We start from the raw sequence: 14,646 nt of genomic DNA on the forward strand, positions 1-14,646 counted from the left end.
CCCCGAGATCATCCCATTCAAGGACGAGCTAATAGTATTCATGAAAGACAAGAGACGCGAGTCGCTGCCTCTCACGGCCTCCATAATGGCCGCGTATGTTCGCTCTCAAAACCAACTTTTAGTGCAAAATACAGTTTTCTCCTAATTTTGCCTAAAACTGTTTTTAATTCTTACATAAAAAAGAGACAACTCCTATTGCCCTGTTGTTGCACAAACGGGAAAGTGACCGTTGCATTCTGTCCGTCGGTGTACTGTGTAGTTGTTGCTATCGTTTTTTGCGCTTACGAGCCATCTCGCCAAATGACAAGTGATAGATCTTTCGTAGGGCGCGACAAGTTATATTGTGACGAAGCGCCAAGACTCCGGCTGAACATGGGAGACTTCAATATGAGTTCAGATACTTTTGAAATGGTGGACAATATTCTTATGAGAACGTCAACCTGCTTGTTTTTTCATCTTTTCTACAAATGAAAAATTAGCATTTTCGGAATAGCTCCTCACGAGTCCTTACTGAATCCAAGTTATTTGTTTGTGGAAGTTTCAATTTTGCAGATTATCAGTCAAAATCCTCGGAAAGCGGGAAAAACACCGCAATGGACGCGGACTACCAGGCAGGCAGTGGCCGCGTGCTGCGCCACTTCGCCGGCATCGCGTCGCCCGACGAGAAGAAGAGCGACTGGATGCAGCGCTCCATGGGCGTGCGGCGCTCCTCCGGCTCGTCGTCAGTGGCCAGCGCTTCGGGTCCGTGCTCGGTGCCGCGGCCAAGCCAGCGGCCGGTCAAAGTGTTCGATGACTTTGTGCTGGACAACCAGACGGAGAGCAGTGACCGCAGCAGCGAGCTGAGTGCCGAACCGATTGAGCCCAGATCGTACGCGATGAGCTTCTCGCCGCCGCATCGTAGTCCCAAGAAGACAAACAAGGTACCGAGGCTCCAGAGCTCCAGAACAGAGCCGACAGGGAGCTATAGACAAACCGAACCCGCTGAGGAGGCAACGGACTCTCCCGTACCGGCGTCCGTGGAGTTTTTGATGAGTCGAATTCCAGAGGAGGAGGAGAGAGAGCTCAACACGAAATCTGACGGGGAGAAGACGTATTTTTACAAAAAGGTGAGGGTAAAAAGAGCTGTAGTGTGTGGAATCGGAGTAGCTGATGGTGGCTCTGGTGATGCAGAGGTACACAGACACGTACGAGCACGCGGTTGCGCTGCTGAAGCATGCAGCAGCATTAGAGCGCGAACGGAAAGATAAACAGTCGGATCTCGAGTACTTGAGGTCGACCATCAGGACTCAGACGCAGATCATCAACACAATGAGCGATAACCAAGTACGTAATGCACACAGACATAAAATGTTTCTGGTGAAGTACTAACTTCTTGGTTTGTTGTAGAATATGAACGACCCAGCGGGCTACCAGCAGGAGAAAAAGATACAAGCATTGTGCCGAGAAGTCACTGGACTCGTGATGCAGCTGAATGAACGTGATACACTCATCAATAGTCTCCACGAAGAACGAGATCGATCAGCAAAGGTGATTAATGAGCTCAAAATATCACAGGGCCTCACCTCCAGCAATGTGAGTGAATCGATGCGATCTATCGGCGAGTTTCGTGACATGGAGCTGAAGTTGGAGGCTGCTTTACGTGACAAACGGGAAGCTCTTGAACGCGAGGATAAAATGGCTACACAGCTGAAAGATCTGCAGCTATCGTACGAGAAGTGTGAGGCGGCACGGTCAACACTATCCGACGGCCTTGATCGAGCTGAACAGCAGACGACAGCGCTACACGCTCAATGGACTCAGGAAAAGAAGGAATTGCTCTTTTCAGTGAAGAAGGATGACCAGAAGTCGGCGAAAATTGTTGCTGAATGTGAGCGACTGCGAAGGGAGAACGAAACTCTGAAGATTTCTCTACACCAGGCTGCAGAGAACGAGAGGAAGCATCAATTGATGATGACGAGCGAGCGACTGGCTGCTACCAAGGCTCAGACTCAGATTGCGAAACTGAAATCCGAACTGAATGAGCTGCGACCCCAATTAAGTGTGCTTAGCGAGAAGAAGGAAAGGATACGTACATTAGAAAACGATCTGTCTGGAACCAGGGAGAAGCTTCGACGCTGTTTATTACGCGTGGATGAACTCGAGGAGAAGCTTGACCAGAGAGAAGAAGAGATGCAAGCTGAGAAGATGCAATTCCAGGAGCGCGCTGCTTTCTTGGAGCAAAGAGTGTTTGATTCCGAAGCAGTCCGACGAAGCCTCCATAATAAGGTGACTGAAAGTACAGAAGTGATAAATAGGAGCTGTATCTAACGGTTGATGCTGGAATAGGTGATGGAACTGAAAGGAAACATCCGCGTTTTCTGTCGAGTCCGGCCGGTTCTGCAGAACGAACTTGCAAGCTCAAGGAGTGAAGAGGTACATATTGTGTTGTTAATGTTTTGCTTCTGTTTGAGTGGCTTGTGACTGATTCAAATGTGCAGATCTTTGCTTTTCCCGACTACCGCAGCGAACGGCGGCAGATCGAGCTTAGCGCGAACCCAAAGTCCCATGTTGGGTATGGTCAGAACGGATTGAGAAGCGTTGTCAAGAAGTACAACTTCGACTTCGATCTGGTTTTTGACAGCAAATGTTCGCAAGAAGATGTTTTCTTGGAGGTTTCTGCGCTGATCCAGTCTGCGTTGGACGGATACAACGTGTGCATTTTTGCCTACGGACAAACCGGGTAAGTGATGTGCTGGTCATTTGAAGCAGCTTTTGGTTTCTAACTGGCAAACTTCGCGGCTTGTAGCTCTGGGAAAACGTATACGATGCAGGGAAGGGAAGAGTTAGCTAATTCCAAGTTGATGGAGCCATCACCAGACATGGGAATCGTTGGTCGAGCGATTTCTCACATCTTTGCGAGCATAGAAGATTTACGGACAAGCGGATGGGAATTTACTGCTAGTCTAGAATTGGTCGAGATTTACAACGAAACCCTTCGTGATTTGCTCGCTCCTATTGAGGTAAGCCCCTCACTACGACCGCGACAATTTTGTTCATTGCTGACTGCCATGTAAATATTGCAGTCCACAGATAAGATCGATCTCCGTCTGGACAGTGATGGCAAGATTGCTGTGGTGAATTCAGTCACCCAAAAGGTTCAGGACGAGCAGGAGGCGTGGAGCTTACTACGGGGAGCAATGTCCCGGAGGTCTACTAAATCCACCAAAATGAACGACCGATCCTCTCGAAGCCATTGCGTCATCACATTTAGGTGCGTCATTGCAAACTGCTTATGACTAGCAGTGGTACAGCACTAACGAATCAATTAATTAGATTGAACGGCGTGAATTCGCTAACTGGGGAACAGCGAACAGGGGTCAGCAACCTTGTCGACTTGGCGGTACGTTTCCGTTATCTACATTTTCTTTGTTGCTCGAAAACCGAGAAAACTGAATCAACACCGCATTGCAGGGATCCGAACGTTTGTCAAAGTCGGGAAGTGATAGCAACAGGGAACTTCTGAAGGAGGCGACGTCAATCAACAAGAGTCTGTCGGCATTGGGCAACGTAATATGTGCTCTCGCGAAAAAGGTGTGTTCTGCACACTTGCTTTTGTTTGCGTTTAAGTAAACTAACTACTGCTACCTTTGCAGTCGACACACGTCCCTTTCCGTGACTCGAAGCTGACCCACTTTTTGAGCTCCTCGCTTGGTGGAGACAGCAAGACGCTTATGATCTGCAATCTCTCACCACTAGGAGAGCACCGTGACGAAACGCTCAATTCGCTACGTTTCGCTAAGATGGTGAATTCTTGTGAGATTGCCTTCCCGTCAACGGTATCTGGCCGGTCGTAGATGCTAGTGAGGATGGTTCGACACATTCTGTTCATAGACGAATTTGCCTTGGGTGACAATCATTGATTTTTTAAGGGGTTTACTACCGGCATCGCCACCACCAACTTAAGTACTCCATTCCGTCAAAACAGGATACTCGACTACACTTATACTCGTTGCCGCATTTTCCGACGAGAATGGTAGCTAGCCACAGGTTCCCGTCTCCCCCCAAATCCAATTTCATTACGTTTACTTACATGTAGTTTATATTATCGAATTTGTATGATACGAGCGCACAGATGCAATGTCCTCGACATATTCCTGTTGATCGAATACGACGGCGTCACCAGACAACAATGAGTAAAATAAACTACACAGCAAACTTACCATCTCGAGAAACTCGCAAAGAGCTTGAGACGCGTACGGTGCTAGCTTTGGGTGATGCAACACCTGCTTAAGATATTTTTCAAGGCGTGACTTCAGAGATCGAGGACGTTCTTTCCATGAAATTAGTTTTCTGTCGTCGTACTCCTCTGGTGGTAAGGGGCAGTCTGCACCAACTTCCTCGGGAAGCTAACACCAATCACACCCATTAATTCAACACGTGAGGCAAACAAGTTTTGAAATGCTTACCTCATCGTGAAGAGCGGCAAAGTCACTATAAGGTCGACGAAGACTCCAGTGATCTTCATCGGTCTGCACAACGATCTTAAAGGAGACGAATTGCCTGTTACCCCAAATTGAAGACGTGGTGGCTGGGATCGTGATGTCAAGCATCGGTTTATCTTCGCTACTCTTGGAGGACGACGGCTGCATAATAAGATAGACACTTAGAAATGTATATACCAAAAACACATAATTCGTGTGAAGAACTTACATACGCCAGAAGTTCCCAGTCCTTGAAGGATCCATACAGTGAGGTAGGGGGTTGATGGTGCGTCGAATTGAGATAAGCAGATGGCGTGTTCACCTCGGTTGAATACGCGATAAATTCAGGGGTGACAGTGGTAGGTCGCACAAACATGAAGAGCACGAGGATAGCGGATGCAGCATAGCACACACCACCAAACACCATGCTGGTCACATACGAAGAGGAGTCCTCTTTGCTCTCATTTGAGATCCCACTGAATGTTCCGTTCACAACCAAAACAAATGTGGCATCCAACCATTTAACGGTCCAGAACAACCGCAAATACATCGATGGTGTGAGCCCCCGCCGATACTCCATCCACAAAATGCTCGACGACGTGCCCTGCAGCAACATTTTTGTCAAAAATCATCCTAGATCGCCGAACAACACTGCATAACTCACCCAAACCAATGTCTCCATCACTGCCACAACATTCTGCTGATCTTGGCCAAACGGTCGATGAAGCAGCAGCCAAGAGCAGAAAATCTCTTGGTATAGCCAGCACAGCCCATTCAGCAAGAATAGCGTGAACGACGCCGCCATCTTCCCGCAGAACTGACAGCCAACATCAATACAAGTAAGTATTTTGCAATTGCGACTATAATTTACAATTCTAATACTGCAACGTACGTCCATGGGGAACGCAATCTCAGACAAATAGGTCATGGGCTTCGGTGCTAATACTCTTGAGCCGTAGACGATGCCAACGAAGAGGAACAGGGCGTCCACGGCCAGGATAAGGACCTGCTCGGTCGACACGCTGTGCATCTCGGGCGGCTCCGGGCTCGGCGCCAACTCCGCCGGTTCTGCGCGAGTTGTAATCACACAGTAAAGCAGCCAAATCAACAGTGGCGACTTCCAGCGGCAGCGGAAGAGACGAATGGGACACTGCATCGAATACAAGGACTGCGCACAGCTACACAGATGGTGACGAACAAATGGCTCACTTTTGGAATCCACGAAATAAATTAATTTCGAAGAAATTGATTTTTTATTTAAAAGTAGCCATTCCTTGGTAGTGCCTCTTCGTCGGCAGTTCCATTTCGACCATGGCGACCAGCAGCATGATGAAGGACTACGTACGCAGGCAACTGCGCTACTGGGTGGACGACTTCAAGGACGAGATGTTACCGCGCGACTTCATGACCAAAGCTTACACCAAGACACAGCTCGTTCTACTCGATATTCGTAAGATATCTCCAAGTTGAACAACTCAATTGCTTGATTAACTTAACTGTTTTACTACCCGCTTCAATAGACTTGAAGCCACATCGAGTCGCTGCGGTGCTACATTTGCCGTCGCCGTTGCTGGTGACCACCGTGCACTGCATCGAGCTCACAATCGCCGTGCCGTCCTGGACGGATAAGGATAAGGAGGCAGCGCACAAACCAGTTTTGATCCATATGAACGAGTTGCTGGTTCAAGTGCACAATATGTGGGAATGCAGTAGTAAAATCCGGCGAGCAGCCGAGGAGCGAGTGCAAGCGGCATTACTGGAGCCTGACCCGCTGGGGTCTACTGCTGCTATGTTTGAATATGCACGGGACGTGAATAACCGAACGAAGCTCGTGGTGGACAAGTTACGAGTGCAAATATTTATTGGGGGAGTCTCTCGCGTGGAGTTTGTTCTGGCCGATTTAAATGCACGGACAACGGATGCGCTATGGCAGGATGTAAAGGATCCCACGACTTGCGTGGAGTATTCACCCGACCACTTGGTGCAAACTCGGTTTAAGGCTATGTCTTTTATGCTGAGTGCTGGGGTAATTTTTGCAGGTGATACTGCTAAAACTGGGTCGCAAACGATTCGCTTAATGACAAAAGTATCTGTAGTTATACGGGTTACGCGATTTTATCATAGAAACGAGATTGCGGACTCATGGAGGAGACAAACACAGCTTGTGGAATTGAATTTTGGCGCAGTGAAATTGGAGTTGGGAATTGCTGAGTTCATGGAGGTGTACACTGTTGCATCGACGCTCTGTAATTGGATTTTAAATGGTAGAAGCTCTTTGTCTGAGCCACTAGATGGTATGGCTGCTGATCGGGAGCCTCTTGGAGCTGGCGTAAGTGGTATCGATCAGCCGAATATCGAGTTACAAATCACTTTTCGCGGCACGATCGAAGCGAAGCTAAAGTTTACTTCACCCACCGAAGGACCACAGGAATTATTCCTCATCGCAGATCGCGGCGCTGGCAGTATAATTATCCATAGACACGGTGTTCGTGAGCTACAACTGAGTCTTCATGAGCTAGCAGTGAGATTCCGAGGGTATGTAGTGTTTCGGTTGAAGCCTGACCGAGAGGTTTTCCACCTGGAAGAGCGTCTCACTTCACTTTCAGTGAAGTGGTGGGTTCAAAGCGTTCTTTGTCGAATCGATGATGACTTGGCTACGGTGTTAACAGAAATGTATCAATTTGTGAACGAGGAGCAGGTTATCGTGATCCGATGCGGAACGTGTCACCAGCAGATCAGCTTAGATATGATAGATGTTCACGTTTGTCCACCTCGTAATGGCAGCAAATCATTGCCATCGACTAGACAAGGGAGTCGAAGAAACAGTTTTTCAGAATCTTCAAGTGCTGAAATTGGGAGTTTGGAGATTAAAGAAAATATGAGGGAGAATTTACACGTAAGTGGACCGCCAAAAGTGCACGTTGTTTTACATGTGAATGAGCTGGAGATGCAGACCGGTAGTCGGTTGGTACTAATTCTGCTGAAATTATTTGATGTACGAGAAGGTCAAGAGATTACAGGGCGTGATGTGACTACGAAACTTTCAAATTTGCGTCTGACTACTGAGTCAAACGAGTTCGTGGGTGATACAATATTTGTTCCAGCACTACCGTTAGCGCTCCAAATGCTTGAGTGCTCCTTACAAGGATGCGGTTGCGTCTTGAGAAGCAAGGGAACGACGAACCACCAAAATACCAGTCAAGGAATTCTTCATGGTTATCGCTTACCTGCTCGTCTTTTCCTAGATATCGCTCACTGTACCATATCAGCGCAAGAATGTTTCGTGACAACTGACAGGATTCAGGTGCGGTCGAGTTTTTCGGATGGCAGTCGCGTTTGTTCTTCCTCTCAACCTCAACTCAGTTTTCATGTAAACATGGACAAAATCCGGTGTCAGTTGGATGACGTTCTCTTTAAACTCACTCGAAAAGTTATCGAACATATCGGGGGCTCCTCATCAAGCAAGAACAGTTCACTTATAACGACACTATTTCTTGGAGTATTGCAAATTCGAGCTATCGAGTTTACATTACAAAATGAAGGCGCTGCAGAGGCGCGTGCAAAGTCGTTGTTGAAGCAAGCTATTGTGGTTTTTGACAATCAGTTGGGATTTCTGTGCACTCAGAGCTCGTTGGATTTCAAGACGATCATAAATTCACAGACGATGAAGTTTGTACATCGTCAAACCCCTGTGACTCGTACCAATGCCGAACATCTTGTTCCTTTGTATAACACAGAATTATCTACTCGAAATGAAACCAAAGTCCAAAATGTTGTGATGGACGCTTCCACGAACGAAACGGAGCCAGAGGAATGTGTCATCACCCCGACGGAAGATTTTGAGACAGGTTCATGTGCAGCAACTAGCGAGGAAGATGAGAAAACAGCGACTAAAGCTACTCCTATTACCCCGCCTGAACTAGAACGAGAAGATGCTAGTCGGTGCATCCAACGCATGGTGCGACGAAAGCAGCTCGTTCGACAGCAGGAGCAACGCTTTAAAGTAGATGATTACGAGCCTGGAGTAGTAAAACATGCTCAAACCGCTTCAAACCCACAGTCTTCTCGAGATTTCGATAGTCCGGTAAATCCAACATCAACCACTGCATCAGTTAATGACCTGGGCGGTGGAAACAACAGTAACTCACCAATGCTCACTTCTCCTAAAGCAAGTTTGGGAATTCCAAGTCCGATCATGGTTCTCGGCCCGGACACTGATTTGGCCGGAGAAATTCGCGATGGATTTACTAAGCTGATGAGCCCACTAAACCGAACACGTCGACCATCAGAGAGCATCCGAGGCGGCATCAACAAATTGATGGGTCCGATAAATCGCACCCTCTTGCCGACGCCTAGTATTAAACGGAGATCGTCTGTAGAATCAACCGCTCCTATGGTGGAAATCGCAACGTATAAAGTCACAGTATCTGAAACAAGTCGACGTGAACCGGAAAGCCCATCGCCTAAGAAGTCACAAGAGCTCCGAGAAGTACAGCCTAATGCTGCTTCCGAACCTTCATCCAAGGACAAACCACCATCGCCACAAATGGAGCCAGACTTTGAAATTAAAGCTGTATCGTTGGCTCCCGATGAGACAAGGCAAAACGAACTCAGTGAAGCCACTCTAGCTGCTCTCCCTGATGTTGTTCGTGTGCTTGTTCAAATTGGTGAATGTCGGCTATGCGTACCCATCAATCCACGAGAAAAGGTTGACTATCTGTGCCGAGAAATCGTGCGGCGGTACAACGAGTCCTTCGCAACAGACCGTGGCAGCATTTCGGCCGTGTCACTTCAAGATAAGCACGGTGGAGTTTTCTCCCCTTCGGACACTGTAGGCTTCACGCTCTCTGTAGCTCCAAACGAATTGCTGTTTGCATACCCGCATGAACATAATGGCCAGATCCGCTCTTTGGCTCGATTAGCCACAGGATCATCGAGAACCACTCGCTCAAGAAATCTTCAAGACCTCAGTACACCCCAACGCACTGCAAGTGGTGAAAATGTGCGTTATTCGAAGCTGCCACTGCCTTTGGCTATCGCATTGCTAGCAAATGAGTCAGAGCGCGATTTAATACGTTCGGGACTTTGTGAACGAACCAGTGAAGCTGCAGGAGAAGCATGGCCTGACTTGGCCCTAAATGCTGCTTCTCTCGATGCTGAGAAAAATCCGCTTATAGTGGAGATTGCGTGGCATGAATCGTGCATCGAAGTCACCAATGGCGACGCGTTTGCGCTATGTCGACAGCTACTAGGCCTCGGCACTTCGCGAGCAACCTGCAAATATGTGGGTAAAATTCTGCGAAGCAGACTGAAAGTCGATTCAATGAACCCTTTGGTTGAATGGGCTTGCCGAAGGAAAGGAGCAATGCAAAAGGAAGATGGTGGCGACAGCTCTACCCAGCCACCCGACCACGAGCAAGTGGTGACTGCTTCCTACGAACAGCTCAAGAAAATTGTACAGGGCACCTACAGAGTGTACAAACGGTGATCCAAAACAAGCATAAATAATAGTATGCTAGCACCGTGGCATGCGACTGAGCAGACCCAGCGTACAAATCCCTCTTTAGAACTTCTAAATCCTTCCTGGCTCACAGCAGAACAGTGTGGACCTTATGTCGTTGGTAGTATTATTAGTGGCGCGTGAAGGATCCATTGCTGGGGTGGGATTTCTCGTCATAGCAGATTCACAGGCTGCTCGAGCAGATCGACATGGTGTTGGAACATCGGCGTACGATCATCTGTAAAAGTGGTAGTGGCAATAACCAGCAATTGAAGTCCAAGGTAACCGAGCACTGTACGGAATCGATCACTCGTTCTAAGCGCGTACACCACAGGCGACGAATGCTGGCTAGACAAAATCAATATGAGTTCAATCAGAAAGACGATGCCATTGTTCAGACGGATTTAATCGAGATTTCTCTCACTGGCGGACCCGTACTACCTCAGCAAGATGACAGTATTTCCTCCAGTGACTCGGATCTTGTTGAACGGCTAATTGAATGTGCCAAAAATGGGGACCTGCGGTCATTTCAACGAGCCTGCACTCGGGCGACCCATTGTCATGTGCGTCTTGATACTCCAGGATATATGGGTTGGACAGCGGCACATTGGGCCGCTCGTGAGGGTCACGTTCACTTGCTTGAGCATCTGACACAATGTCATGCCAATTTGGACGCTGTTGATCTGAAAGGTGACACTCTTCTACACAAAGCTGCAGCAAATGGTCAACCTGTCTCTTGTGAGTGGCTACTCGAGCGTGGCTTTAGCGTCAAGATGCGAAACAACAATAACCTTACACCACTTGATCTCGCACAAGAACATATTGTTCTCTCCAGACGCAGTAACGCAGCAGTACTTTGTGAAAAGATCCTTTCAGACATGAACAAATGAAATAATGTTGCGCTCACTTCGTGCTTTCTTCGACTGTAGTAGTTTGAATTATTCTTTTAGCCTCTTCGTTCTAGGAAAACCAATTCCTTTGTTAAGAAGCCTGCGTTAGTCCTTTGAAGCCTCCCTCACCTATGTTTAACATGATTTTGCCGTGCTGGTTCGCCACCATCATTTCAGCTAGCAGACTGTTAGACGCATTGCCGGTGACTACTGTCTTCGGATTCTGCGACAGAGAGTCGAGCACCTCTAAGCGCTGCATATCAAGCTGATGTGCGCGATATTTTTCCAACTTCTTCGCAGCTGATCCCTCAGCACGAGCTACGATCTCCTTTGCTTTCGCCTCTCCACCACTGGTTAGCTCCTCGATCTCAGCTTGTAGTTGCATTTTGCACGCTTCCTCTTCAGCTTGAACGAGACGGATATCCGTGTCGGACCTGAACGCGATCTCACTCGAAATGCGCTTCGTATCAGCGTGGATCTTCTCGATAGCTAACGAGGCTTCGGCAGCGATCTTGTTGCACTGTACACGAGTCTCCTGCGCAATTTGCTCCTGGATGACGCGGGTGTCTGTATCAACCATGTCGATCTCTTTCTGAATCTCTGCACATTTGGCTTTTCCGGTTTGCTCTTCCTCCATCAACATCATTTTTCTCGCTAGTTTGGTCGTGTCGATCTCCTCCTTGTACGATAACAATTGCATGGCGTTCATCTGCTTCATGTTCTGTTCCTTAATCGTACTCAAGTGTGTTGTACGACTCTGCATCTGCTCCACGAACGTCGGTGGAAGTTTCACGTTGGTGATGGCCACACTAGTGATCTGCACGCCGTAGTTGTTGAACTGTGCGTTGAGATTCTTCTTGATATCTTCCGTAACGTAGTACGGTGTTTGCTGACCAGGAAGAGGAGGCTTGGGTGCGTCGGGGTTTATCACTTCTTCTTTGGGCAACTCATCAAATATGTTCACTTTTGTTGGTACTGGATTGAAATCCTCACGATTGAGTGTCGCGAGATTACCGGTGTGGAATTTTTCCTGCATTGTACCGTCACGAAGTCTGTACACTTCCGTGTGCTGAACACTTCGAGCTAATGCTCGTACAGCTTCATCCTGTGCGGCACGTAGCTGTACTTCCAGACCGTTAGGACCGAGTTCGTACACAAAGCGCCGTACAAGGTTTGGGTCTTCCCCCTTTGACATGTCCCCCATGATGCGGAAGATGAGGCATATGTCGATGCGAACCGTAACGTTATCTGCTGTCTTGCAGCCTTTGATGGGCGTCTCAAATACAATGAATTGCTTCGTGATGAGGTGGGAAACCTGTGTCCACGGTCCGGCCCAGTGAAACCCCGCAGGCCATACAGGATTTTTCACACCAACTTTCGTGTAGTCCATATCACGCCCTTGGTTCTGCACAAGAGCGTACATACCTTCCGGTACGCGGATGTATGGCCGAAAGATACTTGGCCGAGGGTTGATCATGATTACCGTGTTGCCATTGTGGCATGCACCAAACAACCGGTTAGCATTTGCGACCGAGCTAGTTTCGGTGTACAGCAATCGCGTTTGATGACCGTCGCCCACACGGATGTCCTGCTCTTCAGCCATGGAGTTATCTTCGTGGGTTGTTCGCGAATAGATAATGAAGCATTTATTATTTTTTTAATGGATCTCAGTGCAACACCTTCGGTCAATCGCATGTGTACAATCGCACACTAATACCGAAAAGAAATATCTACTCACCTCTCACACCAGAAAAGCTCACCAAAGGAAATGTGCCTAACATGACAGCGGAGAAACCTGCTCGATACAACCGACTCGTGCAGCTCGATGTTAACCGACCGATGGACGCCATGGGTCATTTCAATGCAAAAGTAGTCGATGGCCGCATTCCGCTCGTTCTCATTCCATCGTACCCAAACTTCTTTACTTTCATGCAGCAAATTCCATCTGGAGTCTGGGTGTTACAGCAGACTTGGAATACTCACGCCGGAATGATAAATCCTGGTCTGAAGGTGTTTTGGCCGGCGTGGAATCGTGTCTCGCACATTGTCACCAAACAAGCAGTCGCTTACTCAAATCCCGTCCGAGACTGCCCCACCGCGGACAACGTGATGGTCGACATCGACATATCTATCAGCTTCCAGATCGGTCCAACGGAGGACGATGCCGTCAAGTTCGTCTACACTTTAGGTGCCCATCGGTTGGATGAACTTCTTTTCAGTCTGACGGAGGAAGCCATCCGTGGGCTTGTGAATTCGGTCCGATACGACCAAGTTCACGATTTACGTGAAGATTTTGCTATGGGGATGAAGACGGACCTCAACAATAAGCTGGCGCAATTTGGTGTTTTCATCCACAACGTCAAGGTTACGAACGTCGAGCTCCCGTCATCATTATCTTCAACACTGGAAGGAACCACTGCCTTCAAGACCCGAATGGAGGAACAAGAAAAGAATCATGAAAATCAACTTCGCATCTTGATAAATGAGGAAACTCAAAAACTCACTGCAGTACAAAAAGAGAATGAACGGGCCGTTCCAGACTTGCTGGCCGCCAAAGCTCGCGCAAATATCATTCGCAACGAGATGAGAACGACTGCTGAAGCAAAGGCCCAGATGACGATCGCGCAGCACAAAGCAGAATACGCCAACAAAATAAAGGAGGCTGAGGGATTCAAGATTGACGCCGTGGCGACAGCTACCGCCGCTTCCGTACGAGCTCAGACACAACCTGCCGTTGATCTCGCAAATCTAAAGCAGAATTACGCGCAGTATATCGCTGCTGCCAAGATCAAAAGTGACGCCATGGTTAAAGCTGCCGAACGCGAGGCCACAATAATCTTAGCGGATGCCGAAGCTGAAGCGGTCGCAGCAGATTTCCTAGCGGAAAAAAGATCTTTCGACTACCAACAGAAAAAAATTCGCCTGGAAACGGGCCTTGCGCATGCCGTTCCGATGGTTATCAGCGGCAAAAATGGCGACGATTTAATCCGTCAGACAGTGCTCCAGACACTCGATAACAAAGTAACCAAGTTATGATCATGATCTTAATGGCCCTGACTGCGAGGCAAACAGATCAATATTAGGATACGGAAGTCAATAGTGTGGCGACTAGAAGCATTAATAGCGTCCTCAGCGATTATGGCATGGTCTTTTCAACTATTTCTTATGAAATCATAAATATATTTATTTTTTTCGGATTACCTGGATGATATTGATATTTTATTTGCTTAAAATCATCTCCCATCATTGGGGCAAAGCCCCCCTATAATGTAACGTTCTCTTATTTAGAGAGTATTTTTCCAGGAGGATTTACGAAGTATTAGGAAGAGGGCTAGGGTAGATAATTACAATCAAACCGACTAGGGACCATTCTGGCGAAAAATACTTGTGTATAAGAACCGTTGATGCGAACTAACAGAGAGAAAAAATAGAAAAGCGCGGTAGTGACCTCTCGCGAAGATATTAACAGTCACTAAAAAGAGGAGCCAGTTTTATGCTCTATATGAAGGGTCACTTTGTATCAGCCACCAAAGGATTTCGCGATCCAAGGATTTTTTAGGAGCGTTTTATGATCGTGGCTTCACAGCGTGTACCATCGCGACGCTTGACGCTATGGCTGATTAACGTCGACTTCCGGTCAAATTTAGCCCGAAAGGGCAGCAAATCAGGTTTATGGAGATGGATACAGGCTTGTAAAAATTCAGTAAAATGTAATGGCTACACGGTCAGAATGCATTGATTTTTTGAACTAAAATATGTTAAAAATAACAGATTACGGTTGTGGGCGCCACCTCAG

At 47.7% G+C, this 14,646-nt stretch overlaps 5 protein-coding genes across 25 annotated transcripts; 3 read left to right on the forward strand and 2 right to left on the reverse strand.

Moving 5' to 3' along the window:
• Positions 1 to 491: 491 nt before the first annotated feature.
• On the forward strand, positions 492 to 4,067 carry PPTG_04979 (hypothetical protein). 15 transcript variants are annotated; one of them, XM_008897348.1, is made up of 10 exons: positions 492 to 1,106; positions 1,171 to 1,323; positions 1,387 to 2,265; positions 2,326 to 2,412; positions 2,478 to 2,719; positions 2,786 to 2,999; positions 3,063 to 3,250; positions 3,313 to 3,379; positions 3,451 to 3,570; positions 3,633 to 4,067. In XM_008897348.1, the coding sequence occupies exons 1-10, from the start codon at positions 594 to 596 to the stop codon at positions 3,831 to 3,833; spliced, it is 2,664 nt and encodes an 887-aa protein (XP_008895596.1). In that variant the 5' UTR covers positions 492 to 593; the 3' UTR covers positions 3,834 to 4,067. The 15 variants fall into 15 exon arrangements, with proteins under 15 accessions (XP_008895596.1, XP_008895608.1, XP_008895598.1 ...); XM_008897360.1 differs by having other exon boundaries at positions 1,181 to 1,323; XM_008897350.1 differs by having other exon boundaries at positions 492 to 1,323.
• PPTG_04980 (hypothetical protein) lies at positions 3,554 to 5,676 on the reverse strand. Of its 7 annotated transcripts, XM_008897367.1 has the most exons (7): positions 5,353 to 5,676; positions 5,125 to 5,277; positions 4,694 to 5,064; positions 4,446 to 4,622; positions 4,342 to 4,385; positions 4,200 to 4,262; positions 3,554 to 4,133 (listed from the first exon to the last, which is right to left on the reverse strand). In XM_008897367.1, exons 1-7 carry the CDS (start codon positions 5,614 to 5,616, stop codon positions 4,066 to 4,068), a joined length of 1,140 nt encoding a protein of 379 aa, XP_008895615.1. In that variant the 5' UTR covers positions 5,617 to 5,676; the 3' UTR covers positions 3,554 to 4,065. The 7 variants fall into 7 exon arrangements, with proteins under 7 accessions (XP_008895615.1, XP_008895612.1, XP_008895614.1 ...); XM_008897364.1 differs by having other exon boundaries at positions 4,200 to 4,385; XM_008897366.1 differs by having other exon boundaries at positions 4,200 to 4,385; positions 4,690 to 5,064.
• Positions 5,677 to 5,771: 95 nt separating this feature from the next.
• PPTG_04981 (hypothetical protein) lies at positions 5,772 to 10,297 on the forward strand (the record flags this gene model as incomplete). Its single annotated transcript, XM_008897370.1, has 2 exons — positions 5,772 to 5,910; positions 5,981 to 10,297. The coding sequence occupies 2 exons, from the start codon at positions 5,772 to 5,774 to the stop codon at positions 9,946 to 9,948; spliced, it is 4,107 nt and encodes a 1,368-aa protein (XP_008895618.1). The 3' UTR covers positions 9,949 to 10,297.
• A 644-nt stretch (positions 10,298 to 10,941) lies between these two features.
• PPTG_04982 (hypothetical protein) lies at positions 10,942 to 12,453 on the reverse strand (the record flags this gene model as incomplete). Its single annotated transcript, XM_008897371.1, has 1 exon — positions 10,942 to 12,453. One exon carries the CDS (start codon positions 12,451 to 12,453, stop codon positions 10,942 to 10,944), a length of 1,512 nt encoding a protein of 503 aa, XP_008895619.1.
• Positions 12,454 to 12,629: 176 nt separating this feature from the next.
• On the forward strand, positions 12,630 to 13,886 carry PPTG_04983 (hypothetical protein; the record flags this gene model as incomplete). The annotated part of the gene is made up of 1 exon (XM_008897372.1): positions 12,630 to 13,886. The coding sequence occupies one exon, from the start codon at positions 12,630 to 12,632 to the stop codon at positions 13,884 to 13,886; it is 1,257 nt and encodes a 418-aa protein (XP_008895620.1).
• Positions 13,887 to 14,646: the final 760 nt, after the last annotated feature.

This window comes from Phytophthora parasitica (assembly GCF_000247585.1).
Source record: "Phytophthora parasitica INRA-310 unplaced genomic scaffold supercont2.5, whole genome shotgun sequence".
Classification (NCBI taxonomy): Eukaryota; Oomycota; class Peronosporomycetes; order Peronosporales; family Peronosporaceae; genus Phytophthora; species Phytophthora nicotianae.

Excerpts from the sequence above, each read along its gene's own strand:
- PPTG_04980 (XM_008897363.1), bottom strand. The coding sequence starts at position 5,616 with ATGCAGTGTCCCATTCGTCTCTTCCGCTGCCGCTGGAAGTCGCCACTG. Across the intron at positions 4,623-4,689 it reads ACTGGGAACTTCTGGCGTAT|CCGTCGTCCTCCAAGAGTAG; the intron begins GTAAGTTCTTCA and ends CTTATTATGCAG. Across the intron at positions 4,386-4,445 it reads TTGCCGCTCTTCACGATGAG|CTTCCCGAGGAAGTTGGTGC; the intron begins GTAAGCATTTCA and ends GATTGGTGTTAG.
- PPTG_04979 (XM_008897348.1), top strand. The coding sequence starts at position 594 with ATGGACGCGGACTACCAGGCAGGCAGTGGCCGCGTGCTGCGCCACTTC. Across the intron at positions 2,720-2,785 it reads TTTGCCTACGGACAAACCGG|CTCTGGGAAAACGTATACGA; the intron begins GTAAGTGATGTG and ends CGCGGCTTGTAG. Across the intron at positions 3,000-3,062 it reads ATTTGCTCGCTCCTATTGAG|TCCACAGATAAGATCGATCT; the intron begins GTAAGCCCCTCA and ends TAAATATTGCAG.